Source organism: Epinephelus fuscoguttatus, linkage group LG3 (assembly GCF_011397635.1).
Source record: "Epinephelus fuscoguttatus linkage group LG3, E.fuscoguttatus.final_Chr_v1".
Lineage (NCBI taxonomy): Eukaryota > Metazoa > Chordata > Actinopteri > Perciformes > Serranidae > Epinephelus > Epinephelus fuscoguttatus.
This window is the reverse complement of record NC_064754.1, coordinates 18,968,917-18,986,117: the sequence shown is the minus strand read 5'-3', so window position 1 is coordinate 18,986,117 and position 17,201 is coordinate 18,968,917. Positions and strand designations below refer to the sequence as shown.

The 17,201-nt window shown below is 40.4% G+C and overlaps 1 protein-coding gene across 1 annotated transcript; it reads right to left on the bottom strand.

Moving 5' to 3' along the window:
• Positions 1-943: 943 nt before the first annotated feature.
• On the bottom strand, positions 944-12,289 carry synpo2b (synaptopodin 2b). The gene is made up of 3 exons (XM_049571523.1): positions 11,626-12,289; positions 8,688-10,747; positions 944-3,643 (listed from the first exon to the last, which is right to left on the bottom strand). The coding sequence occupies exons 1-3, from the start codon at positions 12,272-12,274 to the stop codon at positions 3,116-3,118; spliced, it is 3,237 nt and encodes a 1,078-aa protein (XP_049427480.1). The 5' UTR covers positions 12,275-12,289; the 3' UTR covers positions 944-3,115.
• Positions 12,290-17,201: the final 4,912 nt, after the last annotated feature.

The following is a 17,201-nucleotide window of genomic DNA, read 5'->3' as shown; positions in this document are numbered from 1 at the left end:
AATCTTGAGGCGCTGTTACCTTCAAGTGAGGGAGGTCATTAGTACTGTTAGTACACAGCTGCTACTTGTGTGTACGCCTCTCTTCAAGCTGTACTGTTACTATGTGCGATTACTGACTTTGAATAATGATATACAGACCAGCGAGGGAGGTTTAAAGAGGGAGTCCGGTCTCACCCCTGAGATAGTGGTCAGCCAAAAAGATTTTTATAAAGCAGCTTCAAGGTCGTTACCCTGGCAGCTAAACCCGTCGTCGTACTTCAGACATAGTGAACATTTAATCTCTTGTGGAAAAAAATACTCTGTTGACACATGAGAGGAGTTCCTGATGTAATCTTTGTTATGGAAGTTACACTAGCACTGCATGTGTTAAATATAACAATAATATACAAGTTATTCATATAACATTAATATGGTGTATACAGTGGTTAGCACAGTTGCCTCACAGCAAGAGGGTTCCTGGTTTAATCCCAGGGTGTGGGGTTTGAACCCTGGGGAGGGACAGCCCTTCTGTGTGGAGTTTGTTCTCCCTGCGTCAGCGTGGGTTTTCTCCAGGTACTCCGGCTTCCTCCCGCAGTCCAAAGACATGCAGGTTAATTGGTGACTCTAAATTGGTGTGCATATGAGTTTGAATGGTTGTCAGTCTCTATGTGTCAGCCCTCAGTCAAGGGTGTACCCGGCCTCTCGCCAAATGTCAGCTGGGATAGGCTCCAGCCCCACGCCACCCGCAACAGAATAATGAATTATGGAAAATGAATGACTGAATGAATAAACATCTAAATAAAAGAAGAAATGTAGCATGTGGTCAGAGAATGAATCAAAAATAATGCTTACTTTTTGAGTTAAAGCCAAAAAACACCACTTTAAAGCATTTTTATATCTTTTAATTTTTCAGTTTGTGTTTAAAAGGTGCAAAAAACCCATCATTTTACTAAAGAAAATCATCACACACAGGGTTAAAGCCCCCCACAATTAGGCCAGAAACATGAAAACAAGAGACATGGCCACATCAGTCACACTGAAACCCTGACACTCAGTGGCAGAATCTGTGTTTCTGTTACACTTTGACACCACACAGTGTACCATCAAAGGTGGGTTATGCCATGAATGTATGCATGCAACATTTATTCCTCCTGACTTAAAAATATATGTTATAAAGGCAAAAAAGCTTCTGTCCATTGAGAAATCTCACATATACGTCATCAGTTCGAAAAAGGTCGATGTTAAGGGAATACTTTACCACCCAAAATGACCTTTTGTATATCAGTTACTCAGCTTGTGTTTTACCTTGAATTCATGAAGAGGACGTTTTCTCATGTGCTTCCATGGTGAATGAAGAATCCAAAAAAAGGGTCATTGTCAATACACAACAGCAAAACTATATCAAGACATTCATTTACAAACCCTTACACATGAATCAGTATAATTAAAGTCTTATTTATCCAGTCAGTACTCACTCAGTATTTCCTAAACACATGCATTTTTGCTAGAACGTTACAATATAAAACACCTATGAGTAGCATGCTTGTGTGTATGAAATCTGCTTATGCGGTGTAAAAATGCACGCCTGTGAAAAGGCACACTTCTCGGCCTCGCATGAGACTATTTGCACTGACATTTGAAATCGTAATGTTTTAGCAAACATGCATATGTTTGGATATTACTGAGCATATGGCTGAATAAATGACACTTGGATTATGCTGCATGAGTTCTGTAAGTTTGTTGACGGTAAATGGTGAATAGACTGCACTTGTATGGTGCCTTTCTAGTCTTCCAACCACTCAAAGCACTTTTTACACTACAAGTCACATTCACCCATTCATACTGAGGCTACCATGCAAGGTGCCACCTGCTTCTCAGGTTTAACACACTCACACACCGATGCAATAGTAAATAGGGGTTCAGTATCTTGCTAAAGGATAGTTTGAAATGCGGACTGGAGGAGCCTCGGAACGAACTGCTGATCTTCCAATTAGTGGATGACCCGCTGTATCTCTTGAGCCACACCCGGAAAATGGATGTTTTTATATAGTTCTGCAGTTGTTAAATGCAGACCATTTTTTTATTTAATTAATGGAGAATGTTCCTTTTTTGGATTCTCTGTTCACTGTGGAGGCATGCGAGAAAAACAAATTTTCTTCATTAATTCAAAGCAAGAGTGAGTAACTGATATAGAAATGGTCATTTCACAGGTAAAAAAATTCCTTTAAGATGCAACACTTATTGCAGGATTTTCTTAGAATGCACTGCAGTACATATAAAGTACACATACAAAATGTTAAGTCTCATAATATACTTGCCATTGCCACCGCAATAGTAGTGAGAGAAAAGACAGATTAAAACAAGATGAGTGAAAGTGTATTGGACATCTCTATATGAAACATTCAGGTGTGCAGAAGTGATGACACAATCACAGTGAGTTTGAAAGCTTAACTTAAGATACATGACTGAAAAGCCAGACACACAGAACAGAAGGAAAAAGTGCCTCATTTCTCACTAAATATTTATAATTAACAATGTCAAAATTAACAGCATTTTCAGTGAGCAACACCACTCCACATTTTTATAAAAGGCAATCTACCAAACATTTCTTCAACTGCACGTTCACTTTAGCTCTCCTAACACTTTGCAAACACTTTTCCTGACTGCAATGGTCCACTTCTGTCCTAAACCAGTCTGTAAAAACTGATAAAACATGATAATAATAATTCTGAAATGATCTCTGACACAACTGCAGTCTCTCCCATCAATGCTTAGCCGGGTAATATCTCAACACAACACAATAGCTACAGTAAGTCGTTGTGCTCTTCAAACCAAGTGACCACTCGTACCATTAAGATAGCGACTTTTATCACAGCCATCAGCAATTTAAAACAAACACAATAAATTGTCTAAAACATGCCTCTCATGAGTCTCAGACCTCTCAGACTTATTGGAAAAGTTTGAGCCAACACATCAACAACCCCTTTTTTGTAATCATTATAAAGCAAACATGTTCCATCTCTTGGGGCCAAATTAACTTGTTTGTCTTTCATGTTCAACACACTTTTCACCATGTAGAATGTGAGAGTGTTTCTATTCATCTGATGTACATATGCCTGATCTCATTTTAGTGGTATTAACTTCTGTGGATTGCACTATGCATGTGAGAGTACACTGTTGGACTGGAGCTTTGCCCCATGTATCCGATGCTGGCAGATCTCAGAGGCTGTGCAGGTCTGAAGGGAGGCCCATAGAAGGCTGGTTTCTCAGGTGAAAATGTCCTGCTCATGAACGGTGCCTGATAAGCTGGGGCGGCTCGGTAATGACCCGCACTGACAGGTGCAGGATCAAGGGACACCCTACGCTTCCATTCTTCTGGAGGCTCTGGCAGAGACCGACGGTGCCCTGCGGCTTTGACATTAGTGGCAACAGATGACGAGAGGCCCTGAAACACAAAGGCATCATCCACTGAGCCAATGGGGCTTCTGGATGCCGCCTCCCATGGTGACAGTGGCTTGTAGACTTTTTCTTGAAAGGACGCTTGCCTCTGTGTGGGTAAAAATGACGCCTGGATTCCTGGTGTGCTCACAGGTGACAGGAGTCTGGGAGAAGGCATCGAATTCAGTCGCTTGGGCAGACTCAGGGAGCGGCTTCTACCATATCCCTGAAAGAAGAGCTCGAATTAGTTGACTGGTACTACAGCAGTGTTGCAGACTTTGCTGCCACCCTCTGGCTTCATGGAAACCTGGACAAATAATCATGTATATGTAATATTTATGTAAGGTTTATTATTAAGGTTTTGTTTGAAATTAAATGACAGTGCTTGTCAACAAGTGGGTGCAAACAATTGAATTATAGTTTTGAGAAAACAACTTTCAATTTTATGGAAAAATTCCCTGCATACTGACATAAGAGGCTGTTAAGATGCAAAAGAATCCATTTATTTTGTGGGCAAAAAGGGACACAATGCGAAAACATCCAGCAAGAAGTGAACATTTCAGCCTTATACTACCCTCCTCCCAGTGGCCATTGTTGTGAGTCTGATCAGCCTGTTTATTTCTCTGGAATTAGTCTGCAAGTTGTGCTTTATAAGTTGTCCTTTGACCGAAACAATCATTTTTTTGTCACATTTGTTCACATGCATTTTCTGTTAAATGGGACTGTTGATTTTGGCAGGGCCACCCACAGGGGAGAAAAAAGGGGAACGCTTTCTGTGACCCATCTGCTAGGATGGTGTCATGGAGGCCAGCAATGATCATTCATTCATTCATCTTCTAACCGCTTCATCCTCTTGAGGGTCGCGGGAGGGCTGGAGCCTATCCCAGCTGACATCGGGCGAGAGGCAGGGTACACCCTGGACAGGTCGCCAGACTATCGCAGGGCTGACACATAGAGACAAACAACCATTCACGCTCACATTCACACCTATGGACAATTTAGAGTTATCAATTAACCTAGTCCCCAATCTGCATGTCTTTGGACTGTGGGAGGAAGCCGGAGTGCCCGGAGAGAACCCACGCTGACACGGGGAGAACATGCAAATTCCGCACAGAAGGGCTCCCACGCCCAGGATCAAACCGGCAACCCTCTTGCTGTGAGGCGAGAGTGCTAACCACCACACCACCGTGCCGCCCCGCAATGATCATTTGAATCCTAAATATATGCAATGATTATCATATTTTATGAACCAAAATATTCACCAGTACTTATTAACTTAAAACAATTGCTGCAGATTTGGGGAGGGCCCATTCACAGGACCTTTTATTTGTCTAAAACAACTTAAAAATGTCAAGATTTATAGACCAACTATAGGACTGAGCTTTCTATTAAAATCCCCTAAACAGGTTTAAATGATATATATGCGTGCGTATGATCTGTGTAGCAGCATTTGACATTAACAAAGATTAAAAACAAATGAAGACTTAAGAACTTACCTGCTGTTGGTTCAAGAAACTTAAATCAAGCACAGTGACAATATTACTACGACAAAGACATCTAAAAGATTATAGAACCTTGTTTGGAGCTATATCTGTGCCCACTTGTCTTTGTGTCATGTGCATAATGGGGAAATCCACCCTACAGGACAATTCACATGTTGGTTTCATTGTACATCTAGCCTAGACTGCAGCCTTTTTTTCCTCAAATCATGGTCACTACTGTAATCAGTATTCAGGGGTACTTGACAGGGATATTGTCTGTTCTGCAGTTCAGACATGTCAGTTGGAACAACCGTATTATTAGCTCATCTATAGCAACCTTTACCAGCTGCAGTATGATTTAAACATATAAACCATAAACTTCAAAAAAACTAAAAAAAACAGGAAATAGCTCCTGATCGTGTTGGTTGTTTCTCTTGGTTTAAAACGGCTAAAGAAATAAACACCCATGTAATGTGACTGTCTCAGCATAAACCATTTGACCATATATCTAAACATGAGTGGCACACCATTAGCCAGTATTGATAGCTAGTTTTCACAGCTAACATGATTGTGTTTGACTTAACCTTCACCACAAAGAATCCATTTCTTAATGTATATTTCTATGCTCAGTTTACTAGTGTTTGTGTCTTTCTAGTAAGCAGAAAAACTTAGTGATATGCCAATATACCATACTAGAATATTTGTTACTCAGTGGTTGTTGTGCTAGTTTTGGGTGTAGCTGAGTGATCTTAGGGTGTGGGGAGAATATTTGTGAGTGAATGACTACATTGATGAGTATTAAGAACTATAAAATACACTCAAAACCTAAACAGAATCTAGCCTGTCTTTAAATATAACAAAAAATATATTCTATAAATACAGATAACATACTTTTACTGTGACAGTACATATTTGCATTCAAGATATCATTGGTATAGCAAAATGTAAATTCTGCTTTAGGGTGGATTTCCCTTCAATAGACTATCAGCACCACTCATCAAAAGTGTGCAGATTATCTTTTGAGGGCCAAGGTCATGGATCCAAACCTTTTTCTATTAAGAGTTAAAGATACAGCTGGTAACTTTTATAAAAATATGTTATTGTTACATTTGCTGAAACTGGTACCACATCCACACAGAAGTACATGAGACACATAGACTATCAGCTTCCTCCTCCCACTAGCTGTGCTTCTAATAGCATTTGCTAGAATCGAAAATACAACAACAGGTCTGCACATCCTGTAGAGCTGTCAATATATATCCATAAATATATTCATATATACATATTCTTGTTCAATATGTGCATAAGTGAAAGGTGTATAATGTAAATAGTACTGAGTGTATAGTTGTGTCCAAATTTAGTACTTTTTATTCTATATTTTTCTAATTATGATTAGAAAGATTGAAATCTTTTTGTATATTATCTTTATTCTGTAAGTATTCTGTTGCCATTCAACTGGCTTTTTTTATCTGTGCTATTTGAACTGCTGTAACATGTGAATTTCCCCGGTGTGGGATCAATAAAGTTTTATCTTTTATCTTATCAATTTACAAAAAAAGCAGTTTCTGGTCTGTTGACCTATTGGATCCTGTTGGATTTGTTCTTCTGTCCAGCACCCAGTATTTATCATTTATGGGTGTAATGTCAGAAACATATTTTAGTGTACTGTTTAGCTGTAAAATTAGAATGTTTGTGACATGGCCGCCATGTTGAAAACCTTCAAACAAAAACGAAGCACCACCCACCAGCCCGAGCAAACCTTCTCATCTTACAAGCTAAACAGCTCGCCAAAATATGATTCTGAAAACATCTGAGGCGAGAAATAGGCCATGGAGTGACAGAATCTTGACTTATTTTTTAATCAGAGCTGCCTAATTTGACAGTTTGAACACAGTTCACAGGCAGTGATTGACATGATTGACAGCTGTGTTTGAAACTCCTCAGCTCTGATGAGTTCTTCAACTGGAAAGCCATTATAAGCAATACGAGGAGGCAGAGGAACATGATTTTTTTCACGATAACCTGTCTTACCATATAATATGACGTGGATATAGTGACAGTTTCAGCAAATATGACAAATGGTTCTTCTTTTTTTAATAAAAGTTACTAACTACAGCTTCAAAGGTGGTCTTATGGAAATGCTGTGAAAATAAACAAATACATCAGTCCAGAAACATGAAGTCATACTGGTCAGTTATGGTGTTAACCTTCAGCAATTATCCATTTTATATTAATATGAGCAATAACTCATTAAAAACAGCCAGTAAAGCAGTGAATCATGGAAAACTGGCATTGCTGAAGGTGCAGTAAATATGAATAAATTCCGTGTGAGGCAGTGAGAAAGATGAAGGAGGAAATATGGGTGACTCAGAAAAAGAAGTGGTGCAGAAAAAGAGAGGCTCGTGGCACACACAGGAAGTACACACGTAGAGAGAAAGAGAAATTTAATAGCATGGTTGTGCTGAGAACAAGAAGTGCAATCAACAGTGATATGTTTGAAAGACAGAGACATAAACACAAACACGACAACTGTTTCCTTTTTTCATTTTGAGTTGCTGCTGGCAATGTGGATCAATCGTCAAATCTCTGTGGTAGCTCGTGTTTTACATCAAGGATGAGGATACAGAATGCCTGATGACTTTACTGACAGTTAAATAACTGGCCATAACTGCAGAATATATATCCACATAAAAAAACATTTAAAGTCATCAGGGTTAAGAATCACAACTAACGTTAGTGCTTTTAGCGGTTGTGATGTCAGTTTGGAATGAGACTGAAGGAATTGCAAATTGTGTGCATCCAAAAAAATAGAAGTGCATTGACAGTTTCTCCCCAGACACACTAAACAATTAAGAATATTTTGCATATATAATTGTGAGTTCCTGTTATCCCAGATGACAGAATATTAATTAATTTAATAAATAAATATGTTAGTAAATGTTATTGTTGTGTGTAGTTTTTGGGGCCAGTGATAACCACTAACACATAAAAAATTCATGCAAGTAGTCTTTTTTTTTTTTTTTACAAAAGAAAATCAACAAAAGAAAAACAAACTAGAGACCTCAGTTGAACGAGGCTCTCTGCACACATTATTGCACATGTATTAGCACTTCCTGAGAATCACTCAACGTTATCTAGTCTCACATTTCCTTTTTCAAGCACACATGCACCTCCCACATCTGTGCAAAATTATTTATTTCTGTATTTATTTTAGTTTATATTCCTCTGATTTACAGTTTTAAGTTAGCTTTGCTTTGCTGTACATTCAACATGGTTTCTTCACATTTCCAGCTAAATATACCCTCATAGCTGCGTATTGTAAACTATTTTGGATGTGACCTACATTTAGACAAACGTCTAACCATTTCCAGCTGTTAAGTTAAGATGCTACCGAGTTGCAGGGCAGATGTAACTGTGTTCTACCGTCTCAGTGGTGTCTGCACCAACGCATGACCAAATACAGTATTAGAGCTAATGAAGAACAGCAACAGGCCTCCACTGTTTGCTCGCCACTGCTGGCTTCTTAGCAGAGAACTTTGGGCGAGGTGCCATTTGAAGTGCGCCTCTAGCAATGAGAGATGCAGGAGAATAAGCTGAAGCTATGTTGTCACCAACAGATGAATGCTGGGAGGATGCGCTTGTGGGCCGGGTGGCCGGTGCTTGCTTGCTGCCTGTGTGAGGGGCTGCAGGCGGCGTGACAGTGTGCTTTTCATCCAAGTGCTTGTCAGTTGCAAGAGGCTCAGCTGATCTTGTGTTTTGCGGGCGGGCAGAAGAATGTTTGGAACTTACCGATATAGGAGACTTAGCAGGGACTTCTGGCTCGCTTTGAACAACGAGCTCAGAGGCATTGTAAGGAGAACGAGAAAGGGCAGATCTTTGTTTGAGGCTTTTGGTAGCCTCAAACTTGGATGTTGAAGTTGGTTTGGGGCTGGGGCTGGGGCTTTTGGCCTCAGGGGCTGCATCATATGTGAATAGCGAGGAGTCCAACTTATAAGGCTGATGTTTCATGATATCTAAGGAGTTGAGGTGCTTTGGGGCTGCTTTAGGTTTTGGTTTGGTCTTAGGCTTGATTTTGGGGCTTGTAGAAGGGGGTTGCTTGGCTGCTGATGGAGGGTAGAAAGGGGCAAGAAGAGGATTGTATGATAAAGGAGGTGGGGCACGGACAATGGAGGAATACCTCCATGAGTTAGGGAGGGACGCAGTGGGGGAGGGGGATCTTGCTCTGTGAGCTTGCACTGTTTCAGCATCAACAACAAACTTCTCCATACGGGACTGTCTTTTGGCAAACAACTCTGCACCTTTTCCCGCCATAGTTGAACCATCACCGGCCCGATTGATACCTCTGTCTGACACTCGACCCTTTGGAGAAGACAGCGATGCTTTTGACATTTGGACATATGGTTTCCCTGCTTGTGGTGGGCAAGAAGCAACTGAGTTTGGGACACTTTCTAACTTACTCCTTGCGGGTGAAGCTGGTTGATGTGGGCTGTAAGTAGGACTGCGGGCCTGCATACTCACAGGGGATCGTGACGGCTGTTGACTCCAGCTATTTGTGGTTGGCTGAAGATGAAGCTGAGAAGAGGCCGGAGCCCAGGCACTGGCAGGTGTTTGAAGTGTTGCCTGAGTCTGATCTGGTGCCCAGTGGTTGGCCATCTGTTGAGGCTGAGCCCAGTCTTGCTGTGGTGAGTAATGCTGACTATGAGGCCCCGCAGGACTGTGAGAAGGTTGTGAAACCGGACTTCTTGGTGGAATAAAGGGTTCGGCAGAGGGGCTCCTTCTCATCCAAGGTGGGCAGGATGGGTTGATGATAGGTTTTGGGGCAACTGGAGGGGGATGCTTGAGTTTTACTGTTCTGGGTTGCATGAAGTTACAAGCTTCAGCACCGAGACTAAAAAAGTCCTCCTCAGGCTCAATGTAAGACCTCCTGTCCCCTTTGTTTTGAAGGTGAGGATCAGATTTTTGCGCTGATGGCTGTTTATTAGCAGCTTTCCTTTTAGATTCTGGTAGGATGCCGGTCTTTATCGCTGGGACAGATATTCGCTCATCTCTTGAGGCTATAATGTCTCCAGTGGGGGACCAAACATGTGGGTTAGTGTTAATAGGCACAGGTACTCTGAATCTTGATTCATGCTTCTTCATTGCTGGAACATCGCCACCAGGCATGACAGGAGCAGTTGTGCTGACATTAAATCCAAGGAAGGGCTTTGCAGTTCTGTTTGGCACCAATGGTCTTGGCACATTCGATAGGTTGTTCATCTGATGAATATCTTCTTGGTATACTACATGTTGCTTAAGATTTGCATCCATGTAGTCAGCCTGATCAGCATGCACATACATTTCCTCAGGGTCATAAATATTCTGTGCTTCTGTACGTTCGTGTTCTGTTATCGTCTCCACAGGTAATGCTTTATTCCTCTGTTCTTCACGCTCTGACACAATTTCATCCATCCGTTTGCGGCGCTGGGCGAACATCAGAACGCCCTTTCCTTTCGTTTCTGGTAGTGCCTCCATTTCTCGAACACTTCCCCAATTCAGACTTAAATTATGCTGCTGGTGATAAACAGAATACTCCTCCTCAAGCTCGGATTCACTTGTTGCCACAAAGTTATAACCAGCTGATCTAACTTCTTCAGTTTCCTCCTCTATTTGGTCTTCGCTGTCAAGCTTGTTCTCACCAGTCCCGTAACTCACGAGTGTGTATTTCTTGACTCTCTGACGGCGTTTATTAAACAGCAAGGCTCCTTTATTTTGAGGGTTGGGTGCATCCGTTAGAAGCCGAGCAATTCGCTTACATTTGGATTTGGTCTCCTTGACGTGTCTTTCCGATTGGCTCTCGCTGTGATCGAGCCCTGGGACAAAAGAAGAGAGAGGGACGGTGAAAAAGAAAGGAAAAAGGGAGGTGTAGATGGAAATATATACACATTATTTTATTTTGATATGTTGTCAGTCAATTGGCATTTAAAGGTACAGTATTTAACTGATCAGTGCTGAGTAAAGTCATATAACAGACAGATATTCTGGGATTTTATTCAATTCAGTTTGATCTCAGTTTTCAGATGAAACCAACCATTATTATTATTATGTTATTTTCGTTATTATTATTATTATTATTATTTGAAGCAAGCACACCTTAGCACAAGTAAAAGCAATATTAAAGTTACCCCTGCTGAAGCAAGCACACTAATAAAAGCATCATATTTACTTACAGCTAACTTAGGGGGGGTCCATGAGGCAAGAAAAGTGAGGAGCTCACTTTCCATTGCCGTCAAGTTACGATTGGAAAAGGGATCGGGTGACAGGCCGGGGTGACACTTGCTGGTGTCTGTCAAATTTGTTTCTGCCAGCCTCATCATATGGTCATATTTTATTCTTATCCTGCTCTGACTATTAAAGCCATGGGAATTCTCCCTCTAAGTCCACCTCAAATAGACCCCACGTTGCAGCATGAAAATAACCAGAACCCATGGTGCTTTGCAAACGTTATTTATCGATTAAAGTCTTCGTATAACAACAAAAATAATGACAGGCAGAAATTTTTATTTAAGATTATTATCAAGAGTTAGTTCACATCTCAGGCTGCTTTTAAAACAAACACAAATTAGTATCTTGTCTACTAATAAGTCATGCATGATTAAAAAAAACATTTAGTATATGCTATAGAGATTGCACCACCCGCTTCATATGTCCACTGGAATCTAACAAGTGAGGGTAGAAGATAGATACTTACGTGTGGACCTTGCCCTGTGCCTGTCCGGTCTGCACAGATCTGTGTCAGACTCTGAGTTCCACTTCTCTGCCTGCTCAGCAGCCTCATCTGAAATTCCAAAGAAGACAGAAGCAGGAGGTGCTTCACTACTCCCTCCTTCCTCTGAAGATTCAACCCTCCTGTTCCCACTGCCTAGGTCCTGGGGCTGCTCTGTGGCCAGGGTCAAGGCCAGGGTCATATCAGCAGCACGGCCAATAGAGGAGGAGGATGAGTGGGAATGCTGACGTGTTATCTGGCCAGCGTGTGGCTCCGAGTCGGGGCGCTCAGGGTGTGGGGACAGTGATCTTTGGATGTGAGGAGACTCTGTAATGGACTCTCTTGATTCACTGAGGTAGATGTCATCCGCTTCTTGGTATGAAACATCATCTTCACTTCCACTCAGCTCACGCAGGGAGCGTCGCTCACCTGGAGGTCCCCAGTCCTGTGACTGACGGCGTTCTGGGGACTCGAGATCTGTGTTTGATCTGAGAGCAGGGAGAGGGTCTAAAGGGTACTCTTCATCACTGGCATCATCTTCGTTATAAGACTCACAAAATTCCTGGGAACCATCTGAACCTGACCAAGGCACTGAGTTGTCGTTGTTGTCAAGGTCTTCGACTTCTGGTTCCATCTCTAATGCTGTTTCACAATATCCTGGGTGTCACCAATAACACCTTCATTAAGACACAAACAAAGTGTTTCAGGTCAAGGAGCCCTTTGAAAATAATTACACATGTATCACACTTTAAATATTACATGGTATCTGTATAAAATGAACCCCAGAAAACAATCCTGGACTGACATGAGTGTTAACACTAGGTTTAATGATTTGTCAAACTTTGATAGTCTTGCAGAAATCCTGAAATCCTAACAACCATGACAACAAACTCCTTCACTGAAGTGTTTACTCTTCAGATCAAGACATGTCAGCATTAGTACACCTCGTAATATTTTGAACTACCATCTGAATTATTCCTATCCCCAATAGGAAGTGCAGCTTTTCTCTGGCAGTCTCATCGGGGCTGCCATCGCTCTAAATGGAATGGTATGTAATATCAAGGGGGGAAACAGCATTCACATCCAAGAGGATAAGCAAAACAATTGGGTGGCTGTTTTCCGTACTCCTGTTTATACAGAGAGATTTCTCTCCCGCCACAGCTCTCATCTATCACTGCAACAAATATCAGCCCAGCAATCAGCATCTCCATTTAAGAACTGAATCTCAGAGACAATTTGTGTTATACATAGTAGAAATACTGAGCCTCCTGCTCCCTCACTACGAGCAGTGTTTGTTTTGTTACTGAAGTTAAATTGTGTTAACAGATAATCTTTTAAACAGGCTACCAAGTTATTCTCTTAAATTATTCTGGTAATCAGTTATTGTGTCAAAATCCATGACAGCCTGTAGTGCTTTTAAAAATTGTGTGTCCTTTTATATCATCAAATGTGTGCCAAATCACACATTTGATGATCCTTACATTCTTGTAACTAAAAAGTCATGTTAAAATCATATCTTGTCGATGTGTTCAAAGTCTTTAAAACTGCCTGCCCTGTTTTCTTTTTCTTTCTTTCTTTGCTTTTTCTTTTTTTGTTGTTCTGTTTTTTTGTGCTTTGTTGTATTTTAGGTAGCCTTATGTAACATCTACAGGGACTAAAGATGAAAAATAGCCTTTAAATATGTGCTGTCCCTTCTTAAATAAACTAAACTAAAAACAGAAAATAGTGCAAAACAACGGTCAGTGTTTTTCCATCCAATCAATTATTTTGGCCGAAACTGACATTAAATTCAAGAGTTTTGCTGCTTTCCCCATTTTCAGGTTAGTAAACTGACATGAACATAAAATGGTGCTTTTATAACCTAATATGAAACTGTTAAATTTAATACAGACATCATGTTTGTTCATGTTGTCAATATTAGACAGAATATTCATCTATAGACCAGCCAGAATTCAGAACAAAAGCCATTTCAGTTGTCTGCTACTGTTTGGAAAGCAGGGACAGCACTTTAGATTTCACTGCAAACACAAGTTCTCCATTCCCAAACACATGTCTTGACATCTACCAGAGGGTGGTGCCATAACACTTCAGACCATGAGTTATATAAATTCACCCCCCGATCACCAGAATAAAAAAAAAAAAGACATTGCGAGCTATAAAATCTTCACATTCACACTCTATAATTTATCTTTTCAAAGTGTCTACAACATACTCCTTTGATTCAGCTGCAATAAATAGATTATAATGTGTAACACAAAAAAATCATAGGCTGTAAAGCACATGCGTATCAGTTCTTCATCACATCTGAAAAGCTTATCTGAGACCTGATAGGGTGACGAAATAAACCGTCAAAAACTACTTCTCAAAGGGTCACAGGACCGTTCTTGCCACCTGTGTCTTTCCTACAAATATTATTCAACTAAAGTCACTCAGAGAGAAAATTTATACGCCTAAATTCATTCTAGAAACAACAGACTTTAATCAACAGCACTCAAAGTCTAAAACCATGCAAGCAGCTTGTACTTGCTGCAAAGTCACAAAAAAACAAAATGATAATGCTATTATTAGATCCTTAAAAATAGCTGGGTCAAAAGGGTAGAGTTTTTATCCTGAGGGTGGCGCTAGAGGAAAGGCAACTTCAGAGGTGTTGTTCCTCTAATGGAAGCATGAATGCTGACAGGAGATTTAATTTCAATCTGCCTACTGTAAGATTACAGGTTGACATTTTGGCCAGAGAGTTGCTATTCAGAAAAGCTCCAACATATGCCTGAAATGCTTTCACATCAGTCTGCCACTTTGGATTTCAGTAATGTTCAAGAGGACATGGGGGTTAATGGCAGCACCAGAGGTCAGGTAAAGGTCAACATGAGGATGCATCCATTGTAGATCAATGAATATCCAACATATTGTCACAGCAATCTTTACAGCAGCTCTCTAGAACAAAGCTTTAAGTGTAGAGACAAACTGACACTATTTCACAGTTGAATCCATCTTTACATTACAAATTTGGACCAATTTAAATGAGTCCTGCTCTTCTTTTTTTTCAGTTTGCACACTTAGAGGAACACTGAGTCCACTGTTGGAAAATATTAAAAGATAACATGCATTTTTAGAGGGGAAAAAAAAGAGAAAATGACAACAAATTCCCTTTTATATTATTAATCATAAGCAAATAGAGCTGTACAATAGACTATACGAATGTGCAATACATAAGTACACTATAATACTTGAACACTAGAACCAGTTATAATTCCATAAGGTGTCTCCCAGATTAAATACTATAGCTGACCATATTTTTGTAATGGTAATTTACTGGCCCTTCTCTCATCTACTTATGTCTGAGCATTTGCACTGCAAACTAGTTTTATTCATTTGAACAGGACAGTATAATACGGCAACTATTGCTCAACTCTATGAGCAGTGACAGACCATCATTGATAACAAAGAGCAATATTCACCAATGAAAATAATGACACTTCTATGCATCATTGCACACATACAGCTCATGTACACATTTCTATCTGCAGCAGGTGGAATGGCTTCATGTGGTGCAACACTGCTCAACTGAAGATTGTTGAAGCCTCGGATTAACTGCTTTAGATTGCATGGATCTTTATTCCATTGCTATATCATTGCTATATAGAGGCCTTATGACACATGCAGCTCTGGGATTACTAAGAGCTACAGACCCCTGGACTCTTTGTCCCATGCCCACGCTTCTCTTCACACTTGGTTCCACTTCGTTTTAACACTAAACCATCATCAAGCCTTACTTTGGTGCTACGGGAGTTTCTGTTTCCTAGTATGGCAGTAATTTCACTGTGTTGACTCATAGCCATGGAGACGGGGAGTCAGCATCCTTGACAAACGGGTGAACTTTTGGTCTGGGGGATGACCCCTGTGAGGATTGAGCTCTAGCGGATTAGATGTTTCCATTTATTACACAATTAGACCGCCTTACTTTAGGCACTAATGAGAAACATGCACCTGTTTTAAACAGCCTCAGCAAATACGTTTTAGTTATTTATGTCAGGAGTCTGAATATACAGCCAAACCAGATATTTCTTGACTGAAGTTATATCTAAACTAGAATTAAATTGGTGCAGCAGCAATTAGAGAGATGTATCTTACTGTTTAATAGATTCTGGTGCAGGAGGTAACCATACGAAAAGAATAAAACACCCAAAGAGAGTGTAATAAGTTTAAGCGTAAGTATTCAGTTTAACCTGTTCATTCATTACTATATAGAAGTGTCCATCAAAGCCAAAAGCAAGCAGAGAAAATCTCACTAAATGAAATTCACAACAGCATGCTGAATAAAACAGAGATATGGCTTCTGATACAAGAAAGCTTCTTAAAGGAGGATCAAGATAGCAAGAAAGTACTTGCCAAACATTATCCACTACTTACATTATTCACTCCTGAAGCAACTGTAGAAGAAAGTTTGTCCAAAAAGAAATCCTCGTCAATCAAAATCCAGCATTATAGACTTCACATCCTGCTGGTTTCACTGCAGGACTGTGGAGGAGTTACCCTGAGCACTTGTTGCAGACTACAGATGTTCAGGTTCAGGTCACCTTGCTCATAGTGCAGCCTTGCTCATTCATGTATGCTACTGTATTTAAAGAGAGAGGAGAAAAGGGTACTCCTGCCCCCAACCCCATTTGGACACAGCTGAGTTAGCATCGTGTGGCTATAGCATGTTGACCCTGACCCTAAGGAAAAAATAGTAGATATTTTTAAAGTAATTTAAAACGTGTTTTCAGCTTGCTGTCAGTGTATGTCATAACTTCACCGAAAGACATTAGCAAACCGCCTTATACAAAATCAACACAGATGTGCTGCATGTTACTTTGCAACCACTACAGTTACAAGTTGCATTAATAAGCGTTTGCTGTCAGATTGAGTTATGAAACAGGGTTAAAAGAAATCAGGGTAAAATGACACATTATAAAGCCGCTGTATGGTAAATAGATGAGGTCAGACTGCTGTTCTTTGACAGGATGCCCGTACATGGAACTGAAGTTTGAAACCATGGTTTGCAGAAGCAATATGGGAATGGAGAAGCAACTCCAGCTGCAGCACACACACTGATATTCACTTTCAATCATTATTTCCACTTAGATTTAACTTCATAAAGCACTTATGTTGTCATAGTTGTTTTGTTTTTCTTGCAGCAAACTGCCCTGCTTATTAAGTGAAGATGCTTTATATCAATCTTTTGTTTATTTCCTCAGTGATAAATGCTCCAAAAAAGATGAATGCATTTGTTTTTAATGACCTCACGGCCTCACTGTGGAGTTAATGAACGTCCCACAATATAAAAGCGTCATTCATGTTCAGTCTCAGGTCATTCATCACTTTTGGGGAAGCTGTGCTGAGCACTGAAAACATAATTTAACCCTGCTTCCCACAGTCTGTAAAGATACGACGCTCGATCTGAATTCATGTGGTTATCTCCCTGGCTCCTTGAAATGAGGAGTGAGTCTTTGTACTAATGGAAATTGTAACAAGGTCACTGTATCTCATGCAAATGAGACCACTGTATTTCACATTTAGCA